This window comes from Bufo gargarizans, chromosome 10 (genome assembly GCF_014858855.1).
Source record: "Bufo gargarizans isolate SCDJY-AF-19 chromosome 10, ASM1485885v1, whole genome shotgun sequence".
Taxonomy (NCBI): Eukaryota; Metazoa; Chordata; class Amphibia; order Anura; family Bufonidae; genus Bufo; species Bufo gargarizans.
Genome location: NC_058089.1, coordinates 9,214,566 through 9,240,448, shown reverse-complemented (window position 1 = coordinate 9,240,448; position 25,883 = coordinate 9,214,566). Strand labels below are relative to the sequence as shown.

Sequence of the window (25,883 nt, the reverse complement as noted above, 5' to 3'; positions counted from 1 at the left end):
CTGGGGAACATTTACTATAAATGGACATGCTGAATGTTAAACTCTCTGGCCTGGGGCACATTTACTATAGTGTATGCGCTTGTTTTAAGGGTCGATTCAGACGTCCGTAGTGCATTGTGGATCCGCAATACACCGGCCGGCACCCCCATAGAATTGCCTATTCTTGTCCGCAATTGCGGACAAGAATAGGACATGTTCTATTTTTTTCCGGAGCTGCGGAAGATCTGGGGCACGCTCTGGAAATGCGGAGAGCTCATAGTGTGCTCTCCGCATCCATTCCGTCCCCATAGAGAATAAATGGGTCCGCACCCGTTCCGCAATTTGCGGAATGGATGCGGACCCATTATATGGACGTGTGAATGGAGCCTTAGTCTTATTTTTTTTGTTGCATTTATTACCAAAAATGGGCCTGTTTTGGAGGCTTTTGCACCTCGTTTGAGTATTTTTACTTTATAGACTAATACAAAAGTTTTGATGCGCCTTTTTTCAACCTATTTATGTAGTTCTGCCTTTTTTTGCGACTGATTTAGTCGCAAAAACAGCCTAATTTCTAATTCACTCCAGAGTTGGCGTACTTTTCTTCGTACATTTTCAGTGGTAAGTTGTGCTAAATTTAGCTTTAATGGAAATCTGTCACCTACATCATAGCTATGGAAGTAAAGCAATTGCCTATTAGCATATAGTACCTTATTCCCAAGTGAACCTTTATTTCAGAAATTGGGGTTTTCTATCTTCTGAAAAAAAACAACTGTAAAGCCCCTTGCAGACGAGCGTGTCCGGATAAAGTCCAGATGCGTTGCGGCAAACCCGGGCGAGTAGGTACCCAATTCCAGTCAGTTTTGACTGCGATTGTGTTACGTTGTTCAGTTTTTATCGCGCAGGTGCAATGTGTTTTGCACGCGCGTGATAAAAAACTGAATGTGGTACACAGACCCGAACTTCTTCACAGAAGTTCAGGTTTGGGTTAGTTGTAGTGTAGATTGTATTATTTCCCCTTATAACATGGTTATAAGGGGAAATAATAGCATTCTTAATACAGAATGCATAGTACAATAAGGCTGGAGGGGTTACATTTTTAAAAAAAATAATTTAACTCACCTTAATCCACTTGTTCGCACAGCCGGCATCTCTTCTGTCTTCTTCTTTGAGGAATAGGACCTTTGATGACGTCACTGCACTCATCACATGGTCCATCACATGATCTTTTACCATGATGATGGATCATGTGACGGACCATGTGATGAGCGCAGTGACGTCACCACAGGTCCTTTTCCTGTGCACAGCAAAAAAGAAGACAGAAGAGTAGCCGGGCTGCGTGATCAAGTGGATTAAGGTGAGTTTTATATATATATATATATTTTTTATTTTATTTTTTTAACCCCTCCAGCCCTATTGTACTATGCATTCTGTATTAAGAATGCTATTATTTTCCTTTATGACCATGTTATAAGGGAAAATAATAATGATCGGCTCCCCATCCCGATCGTCTCTTAGCAACCGTGCGTGAAAATCGCACCGCATCCGCACTTGCTTGCGGATGCTTGCGATTTTCACGCAGCCCCATTCAATTCTATGAGGCCTGTGTTGCGTGGAAAACGCACAAAGAGGAGCATGCTGCGATTTTGACGCAACGCACAAGTAATGCGTAAAAATCACCGCTCATGTGCACAGAACCATAGAAATGAATGGGTCCGGATTCAGTGCGGGTGCAATGCGTTCACATCACACATTGCACCTGCGCGGAAAACTTGCTCGTGTGAAAGGGGCCTTAGTTTGCTATGTAAATGAGCCAAGTAGGGTGCCCAGAGGGGAGTTATTTTGGTATGAAGGAGCCCAGGCAGGCCTCCTGTTAGGGCCCAAGCCCACCCCCCCTCCTCTCTGACATGACGCCCCCTGCTGCAATGTGTCCGCCCACCCCCTTGCTACCTCACATACAAGCCATAAGAGCACCTGCCCTTTCCTTGTTGATCACATCTAAATCTTGCGCACGGCAATGCCTAACACTGCCTGCGCCTGTGCACTGCGTGTCCCACTGAGGGCATCAGCCTCAACTCTCCAAGTGGGCATGCACCAAGGCCATTAAGGCGCTTCTTTTCGTGCACAGGCTGATTTAGATGCGGAATTTTGCGGAACGGGTGCAGACCCATTCATTTAAATGGGGCTGCAAAAGATGCTGTTCACATCTGTATTCCCGTTCTGCGGCCCCGCAAAAATATAGAGCATGTCCTATTCTTGTCCGCAGATAAGAATATGCATTTTCTATAAAGCTCCAGCCATGTGCAGTCCGCAAAATGCGGAACACACAAGGGCTGGCTGTGTTTTGCGGATCTGCAATTTGCGGACTGCAAAACACTTACAGTCATGTGAATGCACCCTTACTTATCAACCTGAATAGAATAACATGATAAGGCTAAATGCAGACGACCACGCAGTTTTCTGCAGTCTGCCAATTGCGGAAACACAAAACACAAAAGCCACCCATAAAAGAAATTCCTATTCTAGTCAGCAAAACGGACAAGAATAGGACATGTTCTATTTTTTTTGTGGGACCATAGAATGGAGCAACAGATGCAGACAGCACATAGAATGCTGTCCACATCTTTTCCGACCCCACTGAAGTGAATAGGTCCACATCCGAGCAGCAAAAAACGCGGCTTGGATGCAGACCAAAACTACGATCGTGTGCATGAAAATTTGAAAGAAAATTATACTTTCTAACTCAAAAATATGCATAGTACTAGCGTGATAAATGCGCCCCGTGACTTGCTGGTGACCGGACCATTCCTGCCCGAGCTAAACCTATGACTTTTATGAATCTAGTTCAGGGTGGTTCTATGAGGCCATACTGCACATTATAGACAGTACTTAGATACATCCGCTGGGCAGCACAGTGACACACATGATACTAGCTGGGCAGAACAGTAGCCCACATTGAGCTTAGATACGCCAGCTCAGCAGGTCTCCCTGGAGATGATGTTGGTGACTAGCACTCTGCTTATTTACAGTACTGCAGTGCCACCTTGTTATCATTAATAATTGTTACCTGAACATGTTTCGTATTCTTTTTTTCAGGTGGTGTCCTCTTGTGATGGTAAGCAGCAGCTTCCTCTTTTATTTACTTTTTACTGCTTTCCTTCCCTGCTTTACTGCTTCTCTGGAGCCACCTAGTGGTCAAACACAGAATTTTCATTTCCACATCACTGCACATGTTTCATGGCTAGCCTTTATTACTGTATTAGCCATTACAAATTCTTCCTGAGTCTTCCCCATCTATCATTGCTTCCTATACACTTCCTATTAACCATTATTTTCCTGCATACTGCAACTGTTGTTCCTTAACTGTAAGGGCCAGTTCACACGATTAATTCTGAAAAACACACCTAAAAAATCTGAGCAAAATTCACGTGTCTTTTTTTCTGCGCAGTTTTTTTTCATGCATTTTTTTATGCGTTTTTTTGACCTGTGTTTATTTTTACCAATGGGTTCAATACGAAGCTGAATTTTCAGCCTGAGGTTTTTGAAGCAGAAGTGCTGCCTCTCATTGAAATTAATGGGAGTCTGTTTTGAAGTGTTTTTTTGGAGCAGATTTTGAGGCAGAAACACTCCAAAATTAGCGCCCAAAAACTCAGTGTGAACTGGCCCTGACCTTTACCCTACCTGCAATAGCTCCAGAGGTGTAACCAGAAGCTCATGGCTGCCCATTCAAAATGTGAGCCAGTCACCAACGTTATGACATCTATAATACTGGTGTCTTCTTGTGCAGCAGAAGGACCTTTTGGGTTCCATTAAGCACCAGGATCTAAGTGCAATAGCTACTACTCTGAGTAACCCCTCCATAATTCCCACTTCAGCTACTGTAACCCCTATTTCCAATGCCTACCTAAGCTTCTGTATCCTTAATATTAAATTTTATTATCTATGGTAACCCAGCTTCCCACCTTGCCTACCGTAGACCTAATTTAACTATTTGTCCCCAGTACATCATTGAGTGTCACATTACGTGTTCTGTCCACCTACTTCCTAAAGATACTGTGGATAGTTGATAAGTTTATATCATGGGTCATCCCCTTGACTAGTTATGCCACTAATTGTATAGTTGAAATGATGGAACCATGTTCTATTGGTTGAATAGCATTTAGACATTGTATTGCTTTTGTTCTAATAAATCTAAAAAAAAACAGGCAATTTTGTCAATAGTACAAAAAAATATTCTGCCGTTTCATGTCTCTTATACAGACCTATGTGTCTCTATGGAAACATGCTACAAACAAACCATGTGTAGTCTGATCCTGTAGTCATGTGTTACTGCACTCTCACCTCCTTTTCTTGTAATCTACAGACATCAGAAGGCATGGCAGAAGGAGGGAGATGCCACCTAGAAGTAGCCACCTTGTATGTCAATGTCCAGCCTATTAAAGAGCATTTAAGAGCCAGATACTCCTCCACATCTGTAGACCGCTGTTTATTCCTAGTCATACAGTGACTTACAGTAGCTCCCTATAGGTGGCACTAGAGTCTTTAGAGCTAATGTGCATACTTTTTCCCAGGGAGTGTTGCCTGTAAGACTCCCTACACCAGCGGGCAATCTCTGCAATGAGAAGCGGGTGCAGAAAGTAATGCATGACGGCTTTATCAGTCATGTGTTTGTAGTCTGTAACCATGGAGACACATAGGTCTGCATTGGGGCTATAAAGAGAAAATTTTAGGATTTTTTTATTCAAAACCATTTATTTGCTTTACAGAAATACCTGAATGCCAAACAATCAGCGTCCAGGCGTTGACCTTCCAGATATCGGTCACTGGACTGGCGGAGGGATTCTCCCTGCAGAATATAACTGATATAGATGGGAACATAATTCGAGCGTCTGATAACAGCTTGAATAACACGATACTTATGAGCCTTCGGTCTGGTACACGGTATCTGATCCGCTATGGGAACGACTCAACCAGCTGCTGCCGCAATGTCACCACCGGTAAGTATGAGGTCGTCAATCTCACGAATTGGCCGGATTCATGTCTGTTGCCACAGTCTTTGTTCTGTCGGAGGTGCCTCATTATTCCATCTTCAATCAGGCTTGTTGGACGCTGGTTGGATCTGCTAAAAATGTGAAATGGAAGCTACTGTATGATGCAAACGTGAACATAGCCTTACACAAGATGTCTTTTTTTATATGTTATTGCAAGCGTATCTATATCATAGAGGCTATGGTGGTCCATTGAGATGAGAAGCCTATCCTCTTCACAGCCTAGCTTGAAAGTCAGCACTCCCTACCCTAAAATTGTTTCCTGGAATTGTAGTTTCTTAATTTTTGGGCTGTCGCTGAGCATATTGACAGTGGGGCTTAAAATGTTCCACTAATGAGAATTTCAATGTTCCCATCAGCCATCTGCAATACATGGGTGACAGCCACAGGCCACCATAACAGAAAAGGGACGACTTTTTTCTAGGGGTACATGTTCTTTATTATGTCAGATCCATCCTACAGCTATACAACATAAGTTCACAATGTCACCCTGCCAAAATCACAAAGAATAAGGCCTCTTTTACACGACCGGATGGCTTTTTCAGTATTTTGCGTTTTGTTTTTCATAGGTCCGTTCCGTTTTTTTGTTTCCGTTGTGTTTCCGTTTAGTTTTTCCGTATGTTATATACAGTATACAGTAATTACATAGAAAAAATTGGGCTGGGCATAAAATTCTCAATGGATGGTTCTGCAGACCCATTCCGTTTTTTTGCAGACCCATTGACTTGAATGGAGCCACGGAACGTGATTTGCGGGCAATAATAGGACAAGGAAAACACAGAAACGGATTGCATACGGAGTACATTAAATTTTTTGGGCGGAGCCATTGAAATGAATGGTTACATATATGGACCGTATACGGAACGCAAAAAACGGTTGTGTGAAAGAGGCCTAACTCTGAAGCAGGAGTGTAACACCAATGAGGCCAGGTGAAGCAATTGCCTCAGGCGGCAAGACCTAGAGAAGGGGGGGCAGTGGCAGGGCCATGGGAATATCTCTCTATATTCAACTTATCACAATATGCCTCAACATTAGGCTGAAGGGGTTGGGTGCGGTTTTAATTTTCACCTCAGGAAGCAGAAAGGCTAGGTGCACACCTGCTCTGAAGGCTGTGCGAGGAATCCTTATGGTTAATACTTCGGTCGAGGGCACAACACAGACTCATTTACTGTTATTAGTTGTGACTTGGTGTGAAATTGCGATCTTATTTCGCACGCCCACACCTGGACGTTTAGCCCTGGCCTCCATTTAACATGAGATGCAGTTTTATAATTTGTGCTTTTTCACACAATTCTAATTTCAGAGCCAATGTCAGTGAAATCTCTGCAAATAAGTAACACAACCTCATCTTCTGTGTCTCTGACGTGGAGTACACCTGATGGAAATCAGACGTCTTACAGCTACAGAATCCAGACCAATCTCACCTCATCATCAGTAATGATAAATGATACAATAGTGGGAAGTGAATCAGCGACAATAATGAATCTGACGGCAGGAGAAACCTATACATTCATGGTGTATACGAGAGCTGCCGATGACATCACTGAATCAGACCTGGTGTCACTAACTACCTGCACAGGTGAGTAGAGGGAAGACTGGTCCATGTAGAAGGAAGAAAAACAGAGCAAAAATGGTACAATTTTGGGATAAGCACTATGTACTGTCACTAAATAAGACGTCTCATTAGCGCCACCTTGGAAAAGCCCTAAGGGGGTTTTCCCCTTTTTGTTTTTCACTCCTCACCTTCCCAGAGCCATAACTTTTTTTTATTTTTCAGCTGACATAGCTACTAAGGACTTTTGCGGGACAAGTTGTTTCTAATGGAACCATTTAATATTGCATATCAAATAGTGAGGAGCTGGAAAAAAATTACAAATGGGTTGGAATTGGGGAAAAAAAATGCAATTCCACCACAGGTTTATGAGGGGAGGGGAGTATATTTTTTACAGCATTCCCTATGCAGGTAAAATTGACCTGGTACCTTCATTCTCCAGGTCAGTACTATTACAACGATATCACAGCTGTATAGCTTTTATTGTGTTTTAAAGGATAACTAAACCTTTGCTGAAAATAAATTAAGAAGCAGGAGCGCTGCTCAGAGAACTCTGCCCCTCTCAAGCACGTGGAGTGCGGTTCCCATATTCTTTCTATGGATTCATATAAAGCGGAAAAAAGCTAAAGGGGCAGGGGGCGCTCTGTGCACCACTTCTGCTCTTTTTTTAAAGGGGTTCTGCAGTTTTTTAAAACTGATCATCTATCCTCTGGATAGTTCATCAGTATCTGATCAGGAAGGGGGGGGGTCTGACACCCGGGCGCCCCGCCAATCAGCTGTTTGAGAAGGCAGTGGCGCTGGCAGTAGTGCCGCGGCCTTCTCACTGTTTACCGCAGGCCCAGTGATGTAACGACTAGTAGCAATGGCGACTTGAATGGAGCTTAGCCCCGGCCAGGCCATTGATATTAGTCATGACGTCACTGGGCCTGCGGTAAACAGCGAGAAGGCCGCGGCGCTACTGCCAGCGCCACTATCTTCTCAAACAGATGCTGATAATCTATCCAGAGGATAGATCATCAGTTAAAACAAACTGTAGAACCCCTTTAACAAATATCAACAATATCACACAAAATAAAGGTTTAGCTGCTGGGGGAAAAACATTAAAAAAGAAAAAAAAATTCCCTTTATTGCCATATTCTAACTCCTCTAACTTTTTCATATTTACCTCTGTGGAGCTGTATTAGGGCTCATTTTTTGCGGAGCGATCTGTACTTCTTAGTGATACAATTTTGATCACTTTTTATTCAATTTATTTTAGAGAGGTAGAGTGGGAAAAAAGGGGAAATTGGCAATTTTGTATGTATCCATTAGGCCATTTGCCGTATGAGATAAATACCTTTTATATTTTGATAGTACAGGAATATTCGGATGCGGCGATGCCAACAGTGGTTTTAAAAAATATATATATATATATATATTTTGGGGAAACCTCCTTTTCCCAGAAAAAAAAGATAAATATAAATATTTTTAGATTTTTTTTTTTACTTTTTTACCTTTAAGTCATCCTCGGGAACTATCACCAGCAATCATTAGACTGGGTATATATCCATTACAGAACACACCATTCACTGTATTCCAATACAGTGCTGCCACCTGCTGGCCTGTATTGGAACATACCAGTTATGGGTATGGACTTGAGGCTCCGAGCCATTACTGGCACGTTACAGCTTCCCCAATTTCTGCTGGGGAACGCTGCTATGGGTGCGGAAGCGTGCGATTCCCACATCTTCACCGCTGAGATACTGCGGTCACATTTGACCAAGGGATCTGGGGAGTTAGGCTAGTTTCACACTAGCGGCAAGGAACTCCGGCAGGCTGTTCTGGCGGGTGAACAGCCTGTCGGATCCATGCTGCCGCTAGTTGCACGCGTGCCGCCGAACTACCCCTCCGGCGGCAGCACGGCAAACATGCCGAGAGGGGGCCGGAATAAAACTACGACATGCATCTATGGCACACACCGCTTATGTGAGTAGGCATCATCTTTAAAGTGGCACTTTCAGGACACCCACCTGTTGGGATGATGGGGGTCTTCTCCCCCAATTAGCCCTCCATAGAGTAGGAGATTGGGCATGCATGTGGCTCCTCCACTAAAGATTGTGGGGGTCATGTACTAATGTTCTACGAAAAACGGAACAAAAAAAACAGAAAACTGACGCCAAATACATTAGAAAACTGCTCTGGCTCCCGGCACAGCAGTAGAACCGTGCACCGTGTGAAAAGCCGGTGTTTAGTAAATGACCCCCTTTGGGTGTGGGGGTAATGTCTTAGCATTTCACAGCTACCATAGACTACAATGGAAAGAGCTGAACATGCTCCTCAGTGCACCATTAGTAGTGGCCTGTCCCTGCTCATCTTCTCCATGACATGGGAAGTGCATGTGAGGAGCCACACGCAGACATGCTCTTCTGTGTGTAGATGGTCAGGGGCCACAGGTTCTACTCCCCTGTTCTAGAACCTTCTGTCAGCTTTCTTAATGCAGGCAAAAGCAAGCTCCTCCCCTTTCCCCTCAGCCAAAAGAGGTTCTCTCAGGAGCCAGGTAAGTGACAAGTAGCTGCAGCCAATAGGAAGTGAGGGGTGTGGCCAAGCAGCTTCTCCTCAGAAAGTGGCCAGAATCTAAAATGGAGCCTTTCTGACTGAAATTTCTCTCCCAAATGGAGAAAGGTGATTTCTGACTGGAAAATAGAAGATGTGAGGGACGTCTGTGGAGATACAGAGAGGAAGGAGCCCAGGGAAGATGGAAACAAATTAGGAAGAGAAAGCTAAAATAGGTGATAAGTGTTGGTAATCAGATAAAAATGGGCTTTCTGAGGAAATTTTTTATACAGAATGTGAAAAAAAAAATTCCTTTAGTATTCTGTATTTTTCAGGATGCATACATTTATCCAGAAGCTTAACTGCAATAAATGTTTTTTTTTCATATATATTTTTTCCTATACAGAGCTCAGCGTAAGGCCCCTTTCACACGGATTCAATGCATGAAGTGAATGCATAGCACCCGCACTAAATCCTGTTTTTCACGCATCATTTCTGTGTTAAGAAAGAAATGTTCTATAGGCCTCATGCACACGACCGTTGTGTGTTTTGCGGTCCGCAAAACACGGATGGAGTCTGTGTGCGTTCCGCAATTTGCAGAACGGCACGGACAGCCATTGATATAACTGCCTATTCTTGTCCGCAACACGGACAAGAATAGGACAGGTTATATTTTTTGCGGACCACTGAACGAAGCAACGGATGCGGACAGCACACAAAGTGCTGTCCGCATCTTTTGCGGCCCCATTGAAGTGAATGGGTCCGCATCCAAGCCACAAAAACTGCGGCTCGGATGTGGACCAAAACAATGGTCGTGTGCAGGAGGCCATATTCAGCATTTTTCACGCAGCCCAGGCCCCGTAAAAGTGAATGGGGCTTCAGTAAAAAAAAACGTATTGCATTGGGATACAATTCGGATGCAATGTGTTTTTCACTGATAGTTGATAGTAGATGTTGTTTGTAATTGTTCAGTTTTTTTTTCACGCGCATGAAAAAAACGCATCATCAACTGATTGCACCCGCACAGAAAAAACTGAAACACTGAACGCATCGCAAACAAAAATGACTGAACTTGCGTGCAAAACCATCAGCTTTTCCTAAACAGACCGTGAGAGAATCCGTAACGCTGGTGTGAAAGAGGCCTCAAGGGAATATTGCTTATTATCGGCTTCATTGTGCATCAGTGATTGGTTTTATATAGACACAATCCTTGGAACGTTTCCTAAAATGGCCGCCCCTGTAGTGCATGCAGGGCCGGTTTTAGACAAAATGTGTCCCTTGGCAAAATCAAAAGAGGGGGCCCACATCTTGTAATAATGTGCTAAAATCATAGTCCGACGTCCGACACCCCCGCCGATCAGCTGTTTGAAGAGACGGCGCTTGTTGTTCACTGCTGCTGTCCCATAGACATGCAGAGCAGGAAGAGAGGAGGGAGACGGCACGTGCCCACAGTAGACATGCTCTTCTGTGTGTAGATGGTCAGGGGCCACAGGTTCTGTTCAAACAGCTGATCGGCGGGAGAGCTGGGTGTCAGACCCCCGCTGATCTAATATTGATGACCTATCCTAAGGATAGGTCATCAAAATGAAAAAACCTCTTGAAGCTACCCCCAATACTGTGCCTGTTCTGCTCCCCTCCCCCCCCCTCATGTCCACAAACACTATACTATACTATACACCCAGACTGCCCTCATTAGTAATGGTGCTCCCAATAGTAATAATACTCCCCAAGATAGCCCGTAGTAGCAATGCCCTCCATATTGTGTCAAATAATAATAACTCCCCTACAGTACCTTAGTAGTAGTAATATAACCATAATCCTCCCAGTGGCTCTAATGTCCCTCTGTAGTGCCCCCCACTAGTTCCAATATATAATGCTTCCCCCCATAGTGCCAATATATATCCTGATACATGCGGTCCCAATGACATCACCACTCCTGCTCCAGGTCTCACATGATGACGCCATCATGCGAGACCCCGAGTAGGAGGTTGCAGTGATGTAATTGTGGCTTGCGCTGTTCTAACGCCTCACAGGCTTGAGGCCTAGCGGCCTGAGGCTTGTAAAGTTGGACCGCCATGAGTGCGCCCCCCTTTATGGATAGTTAAGTGGTGCCCTAGGCGGATGACTACCCTCCCCTAGCCATCACCCCGGTTCTAATTCAGAGGACAGTACTGCAGGAGATATAACAGGAGATGACTATAACTCCCAGAATGTCTATTATTTAATATCAGAGCACATTACAGGGGGATGTATAAGAGGATGGGACTACAACTCACAGCATGTCCAAGCCGTGATTATGTAATATCACAGTACATTACAAGAGGAGGTATACAACTCCCAGCATATCCAGGGTGTTGTAATATACCCTGATTTTATATAATAATGGCCTGGACATGCTGAGAGTTGTATTCCTTTCCTCATACCTCCTCTTGTAATGTACTCTGATATTACATAACAGAAGGTTTAAGAGGAGAGGACTACAACTCCCAACATTTCCCTGGCACTTACATTGAATCCATACTCCTTCATATGCATGGCTGGTCTTCTTCATTACTTTACTGCAGTGCTGAGCTCCGCCTCCTGTTCTGGTCACATGATGGTGAGGTCATCGCAGGCCCTTCATCCCCTCTTTTCTGCTGAGCTCCGCCTCCTGCATCTGACATTATCGCTGGTCATGTCATCACTGTGGTTATGATTTCTCTTATATGTGAGGGAGGGGACCTTACACTGCATTGTAAAGTGCAGCTGTTCAGCTGTCCGCCCGTTTGCTTCCACTGACATTCAGCTGAACAGCAGCACTGAAGCAGGGGGCCCTGCCCAAAAGAAGACTTAAACTTTTTTCACACCAGACAACTGGTGTAAAAGATTGATGCATTGTTCCTTCAGTCTTTCCTATATACATTTCCCCGTCTTCACCTCAAAAACTGCATAAAAAAACCTGAACGTTGAAACTTGGCTTTGGGGTCCGTACACAAAGAAGAATTTACTGTCAGAATTTTGTTGTGGACACCACGTGGCTGCTGCCGGAATTTCGTGTGGTGTCAATGGGAGGCAGTGCTGCAGTTTGTGGTTTAAAGTAACGAGTGCGCCAAGAAGAAACATGTCCGTGTGGATGCTGCTTGAATCTGTGGTGAGGGCCCACTCCCGGTTTAGCTCCATTCAATGCGAACAGCTCCGCGACAATCAAAGTCAGTAAGCGCAGCAGAAAACGCCTCAGTTTCTGCTGTGGAATCTGCAGCAGATTTTGACAGTGTCATACGTTTAAGGCTTCCTTTACGCCATAGAATTCATGCTTTTTTTTTTTTTGTTTATAAAGTGTTTTTGATTGTGACAATTTTTTTTGAGCAAGCATTTTCCTGTCATAGAAATGTCTATGGGAAAACATCTGAAAAAACACACCACCTTGTGCCCAAAAAATGGAAGTGAGAAAAAGCCACAAAAAAAAAATCATTTCATCATTACCTATTATGTTTTTTCCCCCAACAATTATTGGCCAAAAAAAATGGAGAAAATATTAGCAAAAACACTAAAAATGTGATTTCTAACACCACCCTATGTCAGATGTGTCTTTTCCCTATAGAAAATAACAGAAATGTCATTCAACTGAGTGTTGTTTAAAGGTATTGTCCCATTAAGACGACTTAAAGTGGCTGTGTCATCTCAGACATTGGTGACATTACCCCAGTAATATATGCCACTAATGTCAGACGGGTGCGGGTCGCTCCTCTGTGACCCTCTCCTATCTCCAGTGAGCGCCCTGTGCATCCGCTCGCTCTACTGTTTTCTGATCTCCCATAGAGGTGAATGGAGGTGGGCTGCACTTTTGGGGGACCCGTTCTAGAGATAGTTGTGTGTCCCACCTCTAGGAATAAAGGGAATGGAGGGAGGCCACACTTGCACGGTGCTCTCTCCTTCACTTTGTGGGGACCTATTTTGGTGTTGGGAGCTGGTCCCAGAGCTGGTCCCAGAGGTGACCTATCTGACATTTGTGGCATATCCTAGTGTAATGTCACCAGTGTTTGACATGAGGATATAAGACAGCCCCTTTAAGTGTCTGATCAGAAGGGGTCTGACAGCTGGAGAAACCGCCGGTTCACACTCCCCTGTCTGAATGTAGCTGAGATTACGCATGACCGCCTATATACCGGTGTATATAATATATATAGTCCCTGTGTTACAATGTCGCTGCAAATGTATTATTTTTTGTCAGTTCCCGGACAAGTTTCCAGCCTTTCACTGACCAATTACAAGTCGGTTGATTTTCTTGGAGCCACATGGACAAAATCAGCAGGAAAAGTGGATAATTATACCGTCAGTCTAACAGGAGCCGTGAATAAGACAATACCAGCTAGTACTACACAAGTGAATTTCACAGGATTACTGCCCGGAAGAGCATATACTGTCACTGTACAGACAGTCAGTGGGAGCTGCAGCCAGACGTCTGCTCCAGTGACAGAGGCCACATGTGAGTATGAGGAGATCAGAAACCTAATCTACTTCTTTTATTCCCGCCAACATTTATCTCACGTCTATGGTCAGATTAAAGGGAGTCTGTCACCTACTTTGAGCGTTTTAGACCGCTCATATTACGTTATAGCACAGTTGCCCAACATAAAAATAGTACCTTTTCTGTGTCTGTCCCACGTCCAGAAGCTGAAAAAGACACATAATAAACATATGCAGATTACGTCCCGCGTGTTCCCAGGGGCCCTCTCTGATGTGCCATCATAACTGCTTCCCTTGGAGTCCTCTGACCCGCCCTCCGCTCCTACTTCATCCTCCACCTCTGGCTTGGAGATATCATGCAAGCGTCAGTCAACACCAGGCCTGGCAGTGTGCATGCGCAGGCCCAGTGCTGACTGGCGCTTGTACGAGATCTCTAAGTCAGAGGAGGAGGATGAAGTAGGAGCGGAGAGCGGGCCAAAGGACTCCAAAGGGAGCGGTTATCTGAGCACATCAGAGAGGGCCCCTGGGCACTTGCGGGACCTAATCTGCATATCTTTATAAAGTGTTTTTTCAGCTTATGGACGTGGGACACTCACAATAAGGGTACTAGGTTGGCCAACTGTGCTATAGCGTGATATGAGCTGTCTAAAACGCTGAAAGTAGGCAACAGACTCCCTTTAAAGTATAATTTACCTTTTGTGAAAGGAATACATTTAATGAGAAGTTGAAAATACATAAATTTGTAATTACTTGCAGCTTCAGAGCTTTAAAGGGGTTGTCTGAGTTATGGAAAAAAAATATATAGCACTGTAAATCTGATGGGCAGCAATATATATCTAAGCTAAGCAAGTTTTTGGCAAAACAATATATATTTCCTCATTTCCATGGTTCTCTTCTGGCCCTTTGTTTACCTGCAATAACAACAATCTTTGCCCCTCCCCTTGCTCTGCAAAGGTAGTGAATACAAGTGCTGCCCTGAGTTAAATGTCTGACTGCTGGGAGGCTCAGCAGCATGTTGTATGTGTAGGACTACAAGTCCCAGCTGTACAATGACACTGCTGATACACACAGGATCTTCTCCCTACCTGTGCTTGTGCAATGCTCTGCAGAACTCCTCTAGTCTGTTAGCTTATGTGCCCAGCATTTGTCTCCTCACTGTCTACAGCTACTTAGTAAAGCCTTCAGCCCTGAGTCTGTGCTGCTGAAGGTGTTAAAGTTTTTCCTGAAGAATCCAGGGAGAGAGACACAGGGCAGACAGAAGCAGCAGCAGATGACAGAGCAGGGGGGCGTGGACACCACAGAGCAGGGAGAGAAGCTGACATCACAAGTCATCTGACCCTCAGTGAAATCTGAGAAAGCAGCAACTGCAGATGTAGTAAGTGCATGGTAAAGCTGTTAGATTTGAGTTAGAAACATACAAATAACAAAAAAATAACTCAGACAACTTCTTTAATCATTTCCAGCGGTATATTCTCCTGTTTAGAACTGTGGCAAAAAATCTATTCACCATTCTGCCTTTGTATTCTGGACTGCCCCTCACAGATATTAGGGGGTGGTCCAGACTACACAGACAGACTACTGGGCAGCATTAACAAAAAAAACTAAAACATTTCATGCAAATACTTATGTGTAAAAGAACAATATTGGAAATATATATTGGAAGAGAAGAGGCCTTGTGTCTCCTGTCAGGCCGTAGTACCAGGCAGAAGCCAGCCACAAGCCGGAGGAGAAGAGCGTGAAAGGCATCTGGTTTCCAAATTCCCCATAGACTCTAATGGTGAATGCCAGGTGCATGCACGACTGAACTGTTCCACATCTCTTCATGTGTACAGCAGTGTTCATAAGGGGTACACGTATCCTCATTCTTCCTATAGGTCCCAGAAGACCCAACTCAAGTCTATACATTGCCTTGGACTAATGTATATTATTTCATCATGTAACATAAATGTCCTCAAATGTCTTTATTTCTCTCTTATTACACAGATCCAACCAGTCCTGCAAATTTTGCCTCAAATGCAGTAGATACAACCAACCTGACGTTATCTTGGTCAGAGCCTATAAATATGTCTGATGTGAATAAGTCCTACAATATAAGCTATGGGAATTCTTCAGCCACTTGGACTTCGACAAGTACTACAACAAGTGTCACCCTTCAGAACCTGACATCAGGGACTAATTACAGCATTACTGTGGTCACAGTCGGAGTCCGGGGGTATCAGAGTTCACCTGTGAGCACGTCTGTCTATACAAGTAGGTTCATAGCTTGTGGAAGAGATTTCAGGTGTAATAATAATGTTTTATGACATGCTCTATAAACATATGGTGTAGCTTTAATGAACATCCACACAGGGCGTAAATTGTAGCGGAACAATCTGCGTACTACAGTGGTAATACTGAAAACCACTGACAGAAGAAGTGAGTAAAAACTTGTATTATCTTGGTAACATGGCTTCTGACAAGGGGTGGGATATATGAGGCAGCAGGAGAACACATAGAAGCAGGAAAAATGAACAGGCGAAAGGAACTAAGCAACCGTGATGCCATTCAAGTTAAGTAAAAAGACGAAGGACAACCGATGAAGGCATAACATGGCAGCCTTTACTGGTTGTTACCCAGAATGCTCAGAGATAAGTTTTTAATTTGAAGGGGAGGGGTCACTCATTGAATTTTATTCAGCTTTTCTGTGGGGAGATTTATCAAACTGGTGTAAAGTAGAACTGGCTTAGTTGCCCATAGCAACTAATCAGATTCCACCTTTCATTTTCCAAAGGAGTGGTGAAAAATGAAAGGTGGAATCTGATTGGTTGCTATGGGCAACTAAGACAGTTCTACTTTACACCAGTTTGATGAATGACCCCAAACGTCTCTCAATAACCCCTTAGTGAGCAGCCTGCTTTGGGTCTTAATGACCAAGAGATTTTTTTCATTTTTGAACAGCTATGAAGAGCTATAACTTAATATAATTAGCCGTATGAGGGCTTGTTTTTTGTGGAACAAGTTGTAGTTTTTAATGGTGCCATTTAGGGGTATGCATCACCTACTGAGTAACTTTTATTAACTCTTTTTGGGAGGGGGATGGGAAAAAACAGCAATGTTGCCGCTGAGTTTTTACGCTCTAAAGTTTGCGACGTTTATTTTTTTGGCATAGTATTCTGTGCGGGTGCAATGCGTGATCCGGACCCATTCATTTCAATGGGGCTGTGTACATGTGCTTTGGCTTTCACGCATCACTTGTGCGTTACGTAAAAATCACAGCATGTTATATATTCTGCGATTTTCACACAACACTGGCCCCATAGAAGTTAATGGAGCTGCGTGAAAATCACATCACATTCGCAAGCAAGTGCTGATGCGACCCTTTTTCCCGGATGGTTGCTAAGAGATGTTTGTATACATTCAGTTTTTTAGCATGCGCATGTAAAACTCATTGCACCTGCGTGATAAAAACTGAACGCGATCGCAGGCAAAACTGAATGACTTTGCCTGCGAAATCGCGCATTTTTCACTGAACGCATTCACAACGCATCCGGACTTAATCCGGACACGCTCGTCTGCAAGGGGCCTAACTGTGGCGGATCCACCGCCACTGCAGGGCGTTAAGACCGGCGTCTAAAACCCCGGTCTTAATAAATGTGCCCCTATGTTTTCTGCATCGCCTCATCCCAAGACTTTCTTATTTTGCTTTCTACGGGCTTAATTTTTGAGGAATTTTTATTGGTGTCATTTTGGGGTATATAACACTTTATTTCAGAGAGGCACATCGTGCTGGGACATACTGAAGGCAGGCATGGGAACGTCTCTATGTCCTGGCCTGTGTGCATAGACATCAGTAACCTGTGATCTCATTCATGGGGTGCCGATGGGAGATAAAGGGAGTCTGATCCCTCTGTAATTGCTTACATGCCAGGGGTGCTACTGTATAACTTGCGGCATCTAAGGGATCAATGGCCCGGATTGGCATTTCTGCCAGTTTAGACCATTAGAGAAGGAGCGTAACTCGCGTGTGAGAGCTGAGCCCCTGCTCTCCACTGAATGGGAGTCATGTGCAGCAGTTAGACTAGGCTGACATAAAAAAGCACTGGCCCAGGCTAAGACTGCTTAGTGACCCCTGTAAAAGTGTTTATTGGTAGTCACCCCTGCCATAGAACCTCAAATAGAAGGGAGAGAACATACAACTGACTCTATGTCTGTGGTCCTACCTTTCCAGGGGCGATTATCCACAAATGTTAGCTCATCATCACTGAATATAGACTGTGGATGGGTGACCACTCTGTTCCCGATCATATTTATTTGTGTTTGTTTCTTTAATAGAACCGATGTCAGTAAATTCTCTGCAGATCAGTAATGTGACCTCATCTTCTGTGTCTCTGACGTGGAGTAAACCTGATGAGTATCAGACGTCTTACAGCTACAGAGTCCAGACCAATGTCACCTCATCATCAGTAATGATAAATGATACAATAGTGAGAAGTGAATCAGCGACAATAATGAATCTGACAGCAGGAGAAACCTATACATTCATGGTGTATACAAGAGCTGCCGATGACATCACTGAATCGGACCCGGTGTCACTATCCACCTGCACAGGTGAGGACAGAGTGAATTAGTAAAATGTGATTGTGAATATAAGTTACTGTCAACTAGGAAAAGTGTTCTTCTTATGCATGCTCTGTCTCCTGCAGGCACTGAGATAATCTGTTTTAGCTTGCTATCCACAGAAGGCAGAGTTCCCTGCTCTGATTTTTCCTATTTTATTTTATTTTTCATATTGTTTTCTTTTTTTAGGCAGGGAAACGGCTACATCATGAATGAATGCAACTAATACATGATGGGATATATCTGCATTTAATGTTCTATGGGATTTAAATATTGATGACCTATTTTTAGTATAGGTCTTCAATATAATGATAATATCTTTACGGTAAGAGCAGTGAGACTATGGAACTGTCTGCCTGAGGAGGTGGTGAATTCACTAAAAGAGTTCAAGAGGGCCCTGGATGCATTTCTGGAGTGTAATAGAATTACAGGTTATAGGTATTAGATTTCTGGAGAGGTAGTTGATCTTGGGAATTGGGCCTCTTGCCCACGAACGTAAGGGCTCCGTGCCTGTGCCGCCGACCGCACACAGGGGTTCCGCACTACACGGGTCACCAGCCGTGTGCATTCACTTGAATGGGTCCGCAAATCCAGAGATGTGGTGCGGAACGGAAGCACGGAATGGAACCCCACGGAAGCACTACGGAGTGCTTCTGTGGTGTTCCGTTCCTCAAAAAGATAGAACTTGTTCTATCTTTTTGCGGAACGGAAGGATTGTGTACCCCATTCAAGTGAATGGGTCTGCAATCCACATGCGGCTGGGCAACGGTCTGTGCCCATGAACGGAGCCCTTACGTTCATGGGCAAGAGGCCTTAATCTGACTGCCTGATTGTGCAATGAGCAGGACACTGGGTCAGTGGGTCAGCTATGCAGTGGGTCAGTTTATATATGTAATAGTTTGTGACGCCAGTTGCAGCTTGCGCAGGTACTGTAGCAGGGCTCTTTAAGATGGTATAGCTCCCATATCAGGTGAGGAATGCCAGAGGGGGAATAGTGTCTCTATGCAGTGTCAACGGTGTATCCTACCTTGGTACGGCTGGACTCCTGTATCCCGGCTCACATGCAACAAATTGAGTGTTGTTAATAGGAGTTTTGATGGAATAATTAAGATCCAGACAAGAGATATAGTCCAACTCGTCTTTACTTAATGGCAGCTTTAAATCCGTACAAGTTACAGCTTTAGTCTTTAGGTCCCAGCAGGTTTTGGCAATATGTGGCAGGAATCTATATCTATTCTGCTTCTGGTACATACGCCTAGTAGATCTGGCAGGTATTAGTCTTCTGCTCTGTCTGTATTCTGCTTGGTAATGGACCTGACTAGCTGAGGAGGTATTTGGCTTCTCCTGGACTTGGGAAATGTACTCACAGCTTGGCTCACAGGGTATGCTTCTTCCTGGATGCTGGAGATGGCTGCCTCTCTGGTCGACCAGCTGAGGTAGATGACTCAGGCTGGGAAGATGGATCCGGACCTCAGCCAAGGTTGGGATCCCTGATTCTGGGAGCTCCTATCCACACAACCTACCCCAACAGGGGTGGCTGTACACTCACTAGACTTCCTACTCCTCCTCATGATACAGGACATGGGAACATCCCACTTCTGCTCATACAGGGGAGTCTAGACTGGAATGGACTATTCCGGTCTAGATATACTAAACTATTCTATATACTGCCTGCACATTGCCGCCACCTACTGGTGTACATGAATAATTACAGCAATTTACATAAAACAGTCATAGGAAATCCATATAATGGAAAATGTAATGTCAGATTGCACAGGATGATAACACATATACACTTTAACATCATGTAGCAGGGGAACAGAGTTTTAGTGACATACTCTGGGATGTTACAATTGGAGTCAGGAAGGAAGGTTTTCCCCCCTAAATTGAGTAAAATTGTCTTCTACCTCCCAGAGATTTTTTTGCCTTCCTATGGGTCAATTTGTAAGATAACATGATGTATGGATATCTTTTTTCAGCCTTAAAAACTATGTTAATTGAGATTGGCAGGGATCTGACTACCGAGACCCACGCCATCAGCTGTATGAAGAGGCTGCGGCACTCTGACAGCACTTTGGCCTCTTCCTAGCCCATGTGATGACACGTTCATCAGTCGCATGGCATAGACGCAGCTCAGCCCCATTTAAGTGAATAGGGCTGAGCTGCAATACCAAACAGAGCTGTTATACAATGTTTGGAGCTGTGCTTGGTAAGCTGCAAGAAATATCTGATGGGCAGGGGTCCTGGGAGCCTGACCCCTGCAGATATCATATTGATGAGCCATCTAAGTATAGATCATCAGTACGTAAATCTGCAGCAGACTACTCCGAGGCGTCTGGGGTATCCCTTGCCCCTTAGGAGGTTTTTACGAAATATCTCTCTCTTATAGAGCAAGTAGTTGTGACGCCAGTTGCAGTTAAGCAACGAGGACATGGAGTCCCCTTTGTACATGGTAGTAGTGTTTGTACCCAGATGTAGGATTGCCAGAGTGGCGTAGTGGCCTGCAATCTCTCTGAAGGTATTGTATGCAAGTGTCACGATGCTCCTACCTGGATATCCTTGGATCCCAGACGTGGTAGTCCGAAGCAAGTGCAAAAGGGGGTTGTTGAACTTGGGTGATGAATAAGTTGAATAAATGGAGTCCAGACTTTGTATTAACATTGAACACAGCTTTACTTGGCATAAACGGTAATCCAAACAGTTTCCAAACTGTATCTTGGTCATCAGCAGGTATTGGCTTAATTTTAGCAGGCAAACAGTTCTGCAACAATCTAAGCTCTGCTATTCTGTATCTTTCTCAGCACTGCTATGTTAGCAGGAGTAAATAGGAACTTTCCTCTTCTGCTGGAACTTAGTTCAGCTGTAGTCTGTCTCTTACTCTAATGCTAGGAACTTCTTCCTGGCATCAAGCATACTTAGCTTGGTTATAGGCAATGCAAGCCCAGGAGGGAACAAGCAATCACAGGCAGGTCCTGTGGGCCTAGCAGAGCAGGCAGTGCTCTGCTGGCCGACACACAACCTTCCCCTAGGAAGGGTAAGCTAGACTGCTCACTAACTCCTCCCTCTTTAGAGAGGGCTGGAAGGGAACTAGAAGGTTCCTCTCCAGAGAAACTAACACTGCTAATGCTGCTGCCACCTGCTGGTGAACCAGGCACATTACATGTTATCAACAGTTTATAAGGGAATATAAATATACACTTTGTAGGAAATGATATTCGGTGTATAAAGGATGACATTAGATCAACCATAGGAGATAGTAGGGGTTACAAGAAGGTAGTAATGCCCCCTTTGCGGGTCGTTACAAATCCTGAAGAGCTCAGTGGTTAGCACTGGTGCCTTGCAGCGCTGGGGTCCTAGGTTCAAATCCAACCAAGGACAACATATGCATGGAGTTTGTATGTTCTCCCCTTGTTTGCGGGGGTTTCCTCCAGGTACTCTGGTTTCCTCCCACACTCCAAAGACCTACTGATAAGGACCTTAGATTGTGAGCCCCATTGGGGACATTTGCATGCTAATGTCTGTAAAGCGCTGTGGAATATAGTAGCGCTATATAAGTACATAAAATAAAAATAAAATAAACTTGTTTAATGCAGTCTTTTTGCCTTACAAAGCCAGATTCTCCTGTAACCATTATATAATATATTCCACAGTGCTATACAGATGTTGTACAGTACCAGTTCCATCAATCCATATCTCTAATAGGGGCTTACATTCTAATTTCACAATCTCAGAAATACAAGCTGTGCTAAATTCATAAAAAGCCAGAAATCTGTTTTTTTGAGTGGGAAACTAGAATGTCTGTGGGATGCCCCCTGATACTACTCTGCTTTGGATTACTTCTGTTCCGTTATTTTTATTTATTTATTTTAACTCACTTTATTACAAGTTACAAAATAAAATGAAATTGGTGTACATGGGTTACCTTACTTGAAGTGTTTAGGCTATATTTGTACTTCTTGACATGGTATTTATTGTACATGATCGTATTTCACATGACTATAGACACATAAGACATGGATGGAAGGGCACATACACAAGGAAGGTAATGATGAAGTTACAGAGGTGGTTTTTATTGATACGTCTGATTTAAGCTGAGGATAATGCATCATTCATGTATCGTGCTGAATATTGTGTAAGCGGAGATGAACACCACAGTCCCCACACCTTGTCGAACTTGGACTCACATCCCCTATGATTGTATACGATATATTCATATGAAATTATGACATTTACCAATGTTTTCCACTGGTTAAGTGACAGACTTCTCTCTCCCATCCATCTCAAGGCAATGGCTTTCCTTGCCAAGAATAGTGATTCTCGGAGGAATACTCTGATGTAATGGGAGTATACCGCATCATCTAATATACCGAATAGACATATCTTAGGGTGGGTGTCAATCGGTAGCTTGGTCAAATCTGCTGGGAATTGAGTGATTTCCGTCCAGAATGATCTGATAATGGGGCAAGTCCACAGCCAATGCCAAAAGTCTGCACCATCCCTGGCACAGCGATGGCATCTGGTGGGGTAATCTATCCATCTTATGCAGCCTGACCAGTAAGAGGTAACTTTGATGGATAATAGCTGTATGAAGCGATTATTAATCACTGGCGACACATACTGTAAGGGATTCGGTAGCGGGGCTGTCGTCTCCTGGGTAGACAGGCACAGTTTAGCAGGCACACCGAAGAAGTTACAGTCCACACGGCAGGAACTTCTTTTAACTGACCTCAGCCAGTTTTATTGTCAGGTTGAGGTACAGAGCATAAAACATAGCAAACAAAAATCCTAAGCCTGTCCGGCTCTAACTATACAGAAGGAAACCTCCCTGACCAAGTGCCGGCCTAATACCAAGCACCCAAACAAAATAGCAAAGTCCGTACCTCTTGAAGTGTTCTCACAGGCTCCATGCAGGTAACCTGTTCCCAGGCTGAGAGAGCTGTGTCTGCATTCTCAGCCTTATATCAGGCCAGCACACCTGAGGAGTAATTACCTGACAGCACAAAAGCCGGACTGTCCGGATGGAGTGGGGCCCACCCTTCTCTCCCCACTCCAGCAACACAGGCCCTAAGAACAGGTTTTATGCAAACCCGAATTGCACAGACCTCTCCTGAACATTTCCCTGGTTGCTTTTAAATGACAGAAGTGAGAAATCTTGGGCACACATAGACCCCATCCACTACTTCTCCAGACACTCTGTCACAATACATAGGCGATTCCAGCATTCCAGAAATGTCTTCATCTGACAAGTCAGGGACCACAGTCCTTCATCTATCCAACACCTTTAACTGTGTTGATTTTATTCTAGTAGTGATCAAATGAGTGTATATAATAGATATAATACCTCTAGGACCCTGTGCGGTGCCAGAAAATTGGGCATTTAGCACATGTCTGACCTGCAAGTAGCGGTAGAAACCTGTACGGTTCATATGACATTGCGTTTGAAAGTGACTAAATGGATAAACCACCTTGTCTTGGTACACATCCTTAAGGCAGCATATGTTATGTGTTTTACAATATTTGGAAAGGCAGACAAAATAGGAAACATAGGGTTATCCAAAGCGGCAGGTCACTTATCACATCATACCTGTATGTCAACTCTACTGTGGTCTCTCCAACACTGGCCATAAGGACCTTAGATTCAGAATTCGGCATCTGCTGAATTCGGCATCTGCTCGTGTGACATGAGTCAGCTTTTCAGATAACGTAGTTGCTCCGCTAGGTAATAAAGGTAGAGATCAGGTAAAGACATACCACCCTGAGATCTGGGACGACAAAGGGTGGAGATGGAGAGCCCCATATAAAGGGTGATATCAAGGAGTTTAATTGTTGAAAAAAAACTCTTGGGGATAGTGTAAGGAGAGTGTTGCAGTATGCATAAGCATTTAGGGAGAAACATAATTTTAATCAGGTTTATGCGCCCTGCAACTGGGGAACTGGGGAAGTGATCCCAACACTCAAACCGTATCTTTACAATAATTTAGAAGCGGGTGTATGTTCACGGAGTGAAAGGTATCAGAATCTTTGGAGATGACAATACCTAGGTATTTGAATTGGTGAACTGTGGGCAGTTCATAGATATTTCCTTTGCAGTCTATATTATATAGTGGAAAGAATGAGGATTTCTACCAATTGATGCACAAACCTAAATATTGCCCAAAATCATTGATAAGCGTTATGGCTCTTCCACATTGGACATAAATAATATCATATCATCGGCATACAACCAAACTCTGTCTTCTCTATCTCCTATGCCCTGATATATGCCGTCTTGCCGCAAGTGCAAAAGCTCGATGGCTAGGGCAAACAACAAGGGGGATAATGGGTATCCCTGTCGAGTTCCTCTCCCCAGAGTGAAATAAGGGGAGGAGACGCCATTAACGGACACATTGGATCTGGGATTCCTATATAGGATGGCGAAGAGGGGATTTTTGCTTCTTGGAAAATGGAGATTTATGTATATCTCTGTTTTCCATCCCTTCTATTCTATTCCTAGCATGTTGCCCTTGTTTCTCATATGACCCGATTATTCTGTGTATAATTACACCTCTTCCAGCCCTTCATATACCCCAGGAGCAACACACAACCCTCACAGATACTTATATATAAAAATAGTTTACTGATAACAAAGAGATGACAAAGCAATGGACATTATACATAAAGATACAGATTACACAATACATAGAGGACACCACCACACAGCCACCTCAGTTCCTGCCCACCCTGGATGCTAAGCAAATGTGGCTAATAATGTGCATGTATATACAGTATATCCAGAGTCCACCAATATACAGTCTACTGGATCTACTCTTCTAACCAACTCACATCCAGTACCTGACCATTAGTATATGTACATATAGAGAGTCCTGCATAAACAGAATCTATTGGTAATACAATCGCCGACTACAAATATCTATATGTACACATATAAAGTCTACTGGGATATTATACTTATATACACTCACCTAAAGAATTATTAGGAACACCATACTAATACGGACCCCCTTGGACCCCCTTTTGCCTTCAGAACTGCCTTAATTCTACGTGGCATTGATTCAACAAGGTGCTGATAGCATTCTTTAGAAATGTTGGCCCATATTGATAGGATGGCATCTTGCAGTTGATGGAGATTTGAGGGATGCACATCCAGGGCACGAAGCTCCCGTTCCACCACATCCCAAAGATGCTCTATTGGGTTGAGATCTGGTGACTGTGGGGCCATTTTAGTACAGTGAACTCATTGTCATGTTCAAGAAACCAATTTGAAATGATTCGAGCTTTGTGACATGGTGCATTATCCTGCTGGAAGTAGCCATCAGAGGATGGGTACATGGTGGTCATGAAGGGATGGACATGGTCAGAAACAATGCTCAGGTAGCCCATGGCATTTAAACGATGGGCAATTGGCACTAAGGGGTCTAAAGTGTGCCCAGAAAACATCCCCCACACCATTACACCACCACCACCAGCCTGCACAGTGGTAACAAGGCATGATGGATACATGTTCTCATTCTGTTCACGCCAAATTCGGACTCTACCATTTGAATGTCTAAACAGAAATCGAGACTCATCAGACCAGGCAACATTTTTCCAGTCTTCAACAGTCCAATTTTGGTGAGCTTGTGCAAATTATAGCCTCTTTTTCCTATTTGTAGTGGAGATGAGTGGTACCCGGTGGGGTCTTCTGCTGTTGTAGCCCACCTTTATTTCCCATTCTGAGATTCAGTTTGGAGTTC

The 25,883-nt window shown here is 43.9% G+C and overlaps 1 protein-coding gene across 1 annotated transcript in view; it reads left to right on the top strand.

Moving 5' to 3' along the window:
- The first annotated feature begins 6,332 nt into the window (after nt 1-6,332).
- LOC122920742 (tenascin-X-like) overlaps nt 6,333-25,883 on the top strand; it is a 132,057-nt gene continuing 112,506 nt past the window's right edge. Inside the window, exons 1-4 of the mRNA XM_044270456.1 lie at nt 6,333-6,603; nt 13,319-13,573; nt 15,538-15,804; nt 17,866-18,141. Of these exons, the coding sequence (XP_044126391.1) occupies nt 6,333-6,603; nt 13,319-13,573; nt 15,538-15,804; nt 17,866-18,141 (1,069 nt within the window). The remainder of the gene's footprint in view (nt 6,604-13,318; nt 13,574-15,537; nt 15,805-17,865; nt 18,142-25,883) is intronic.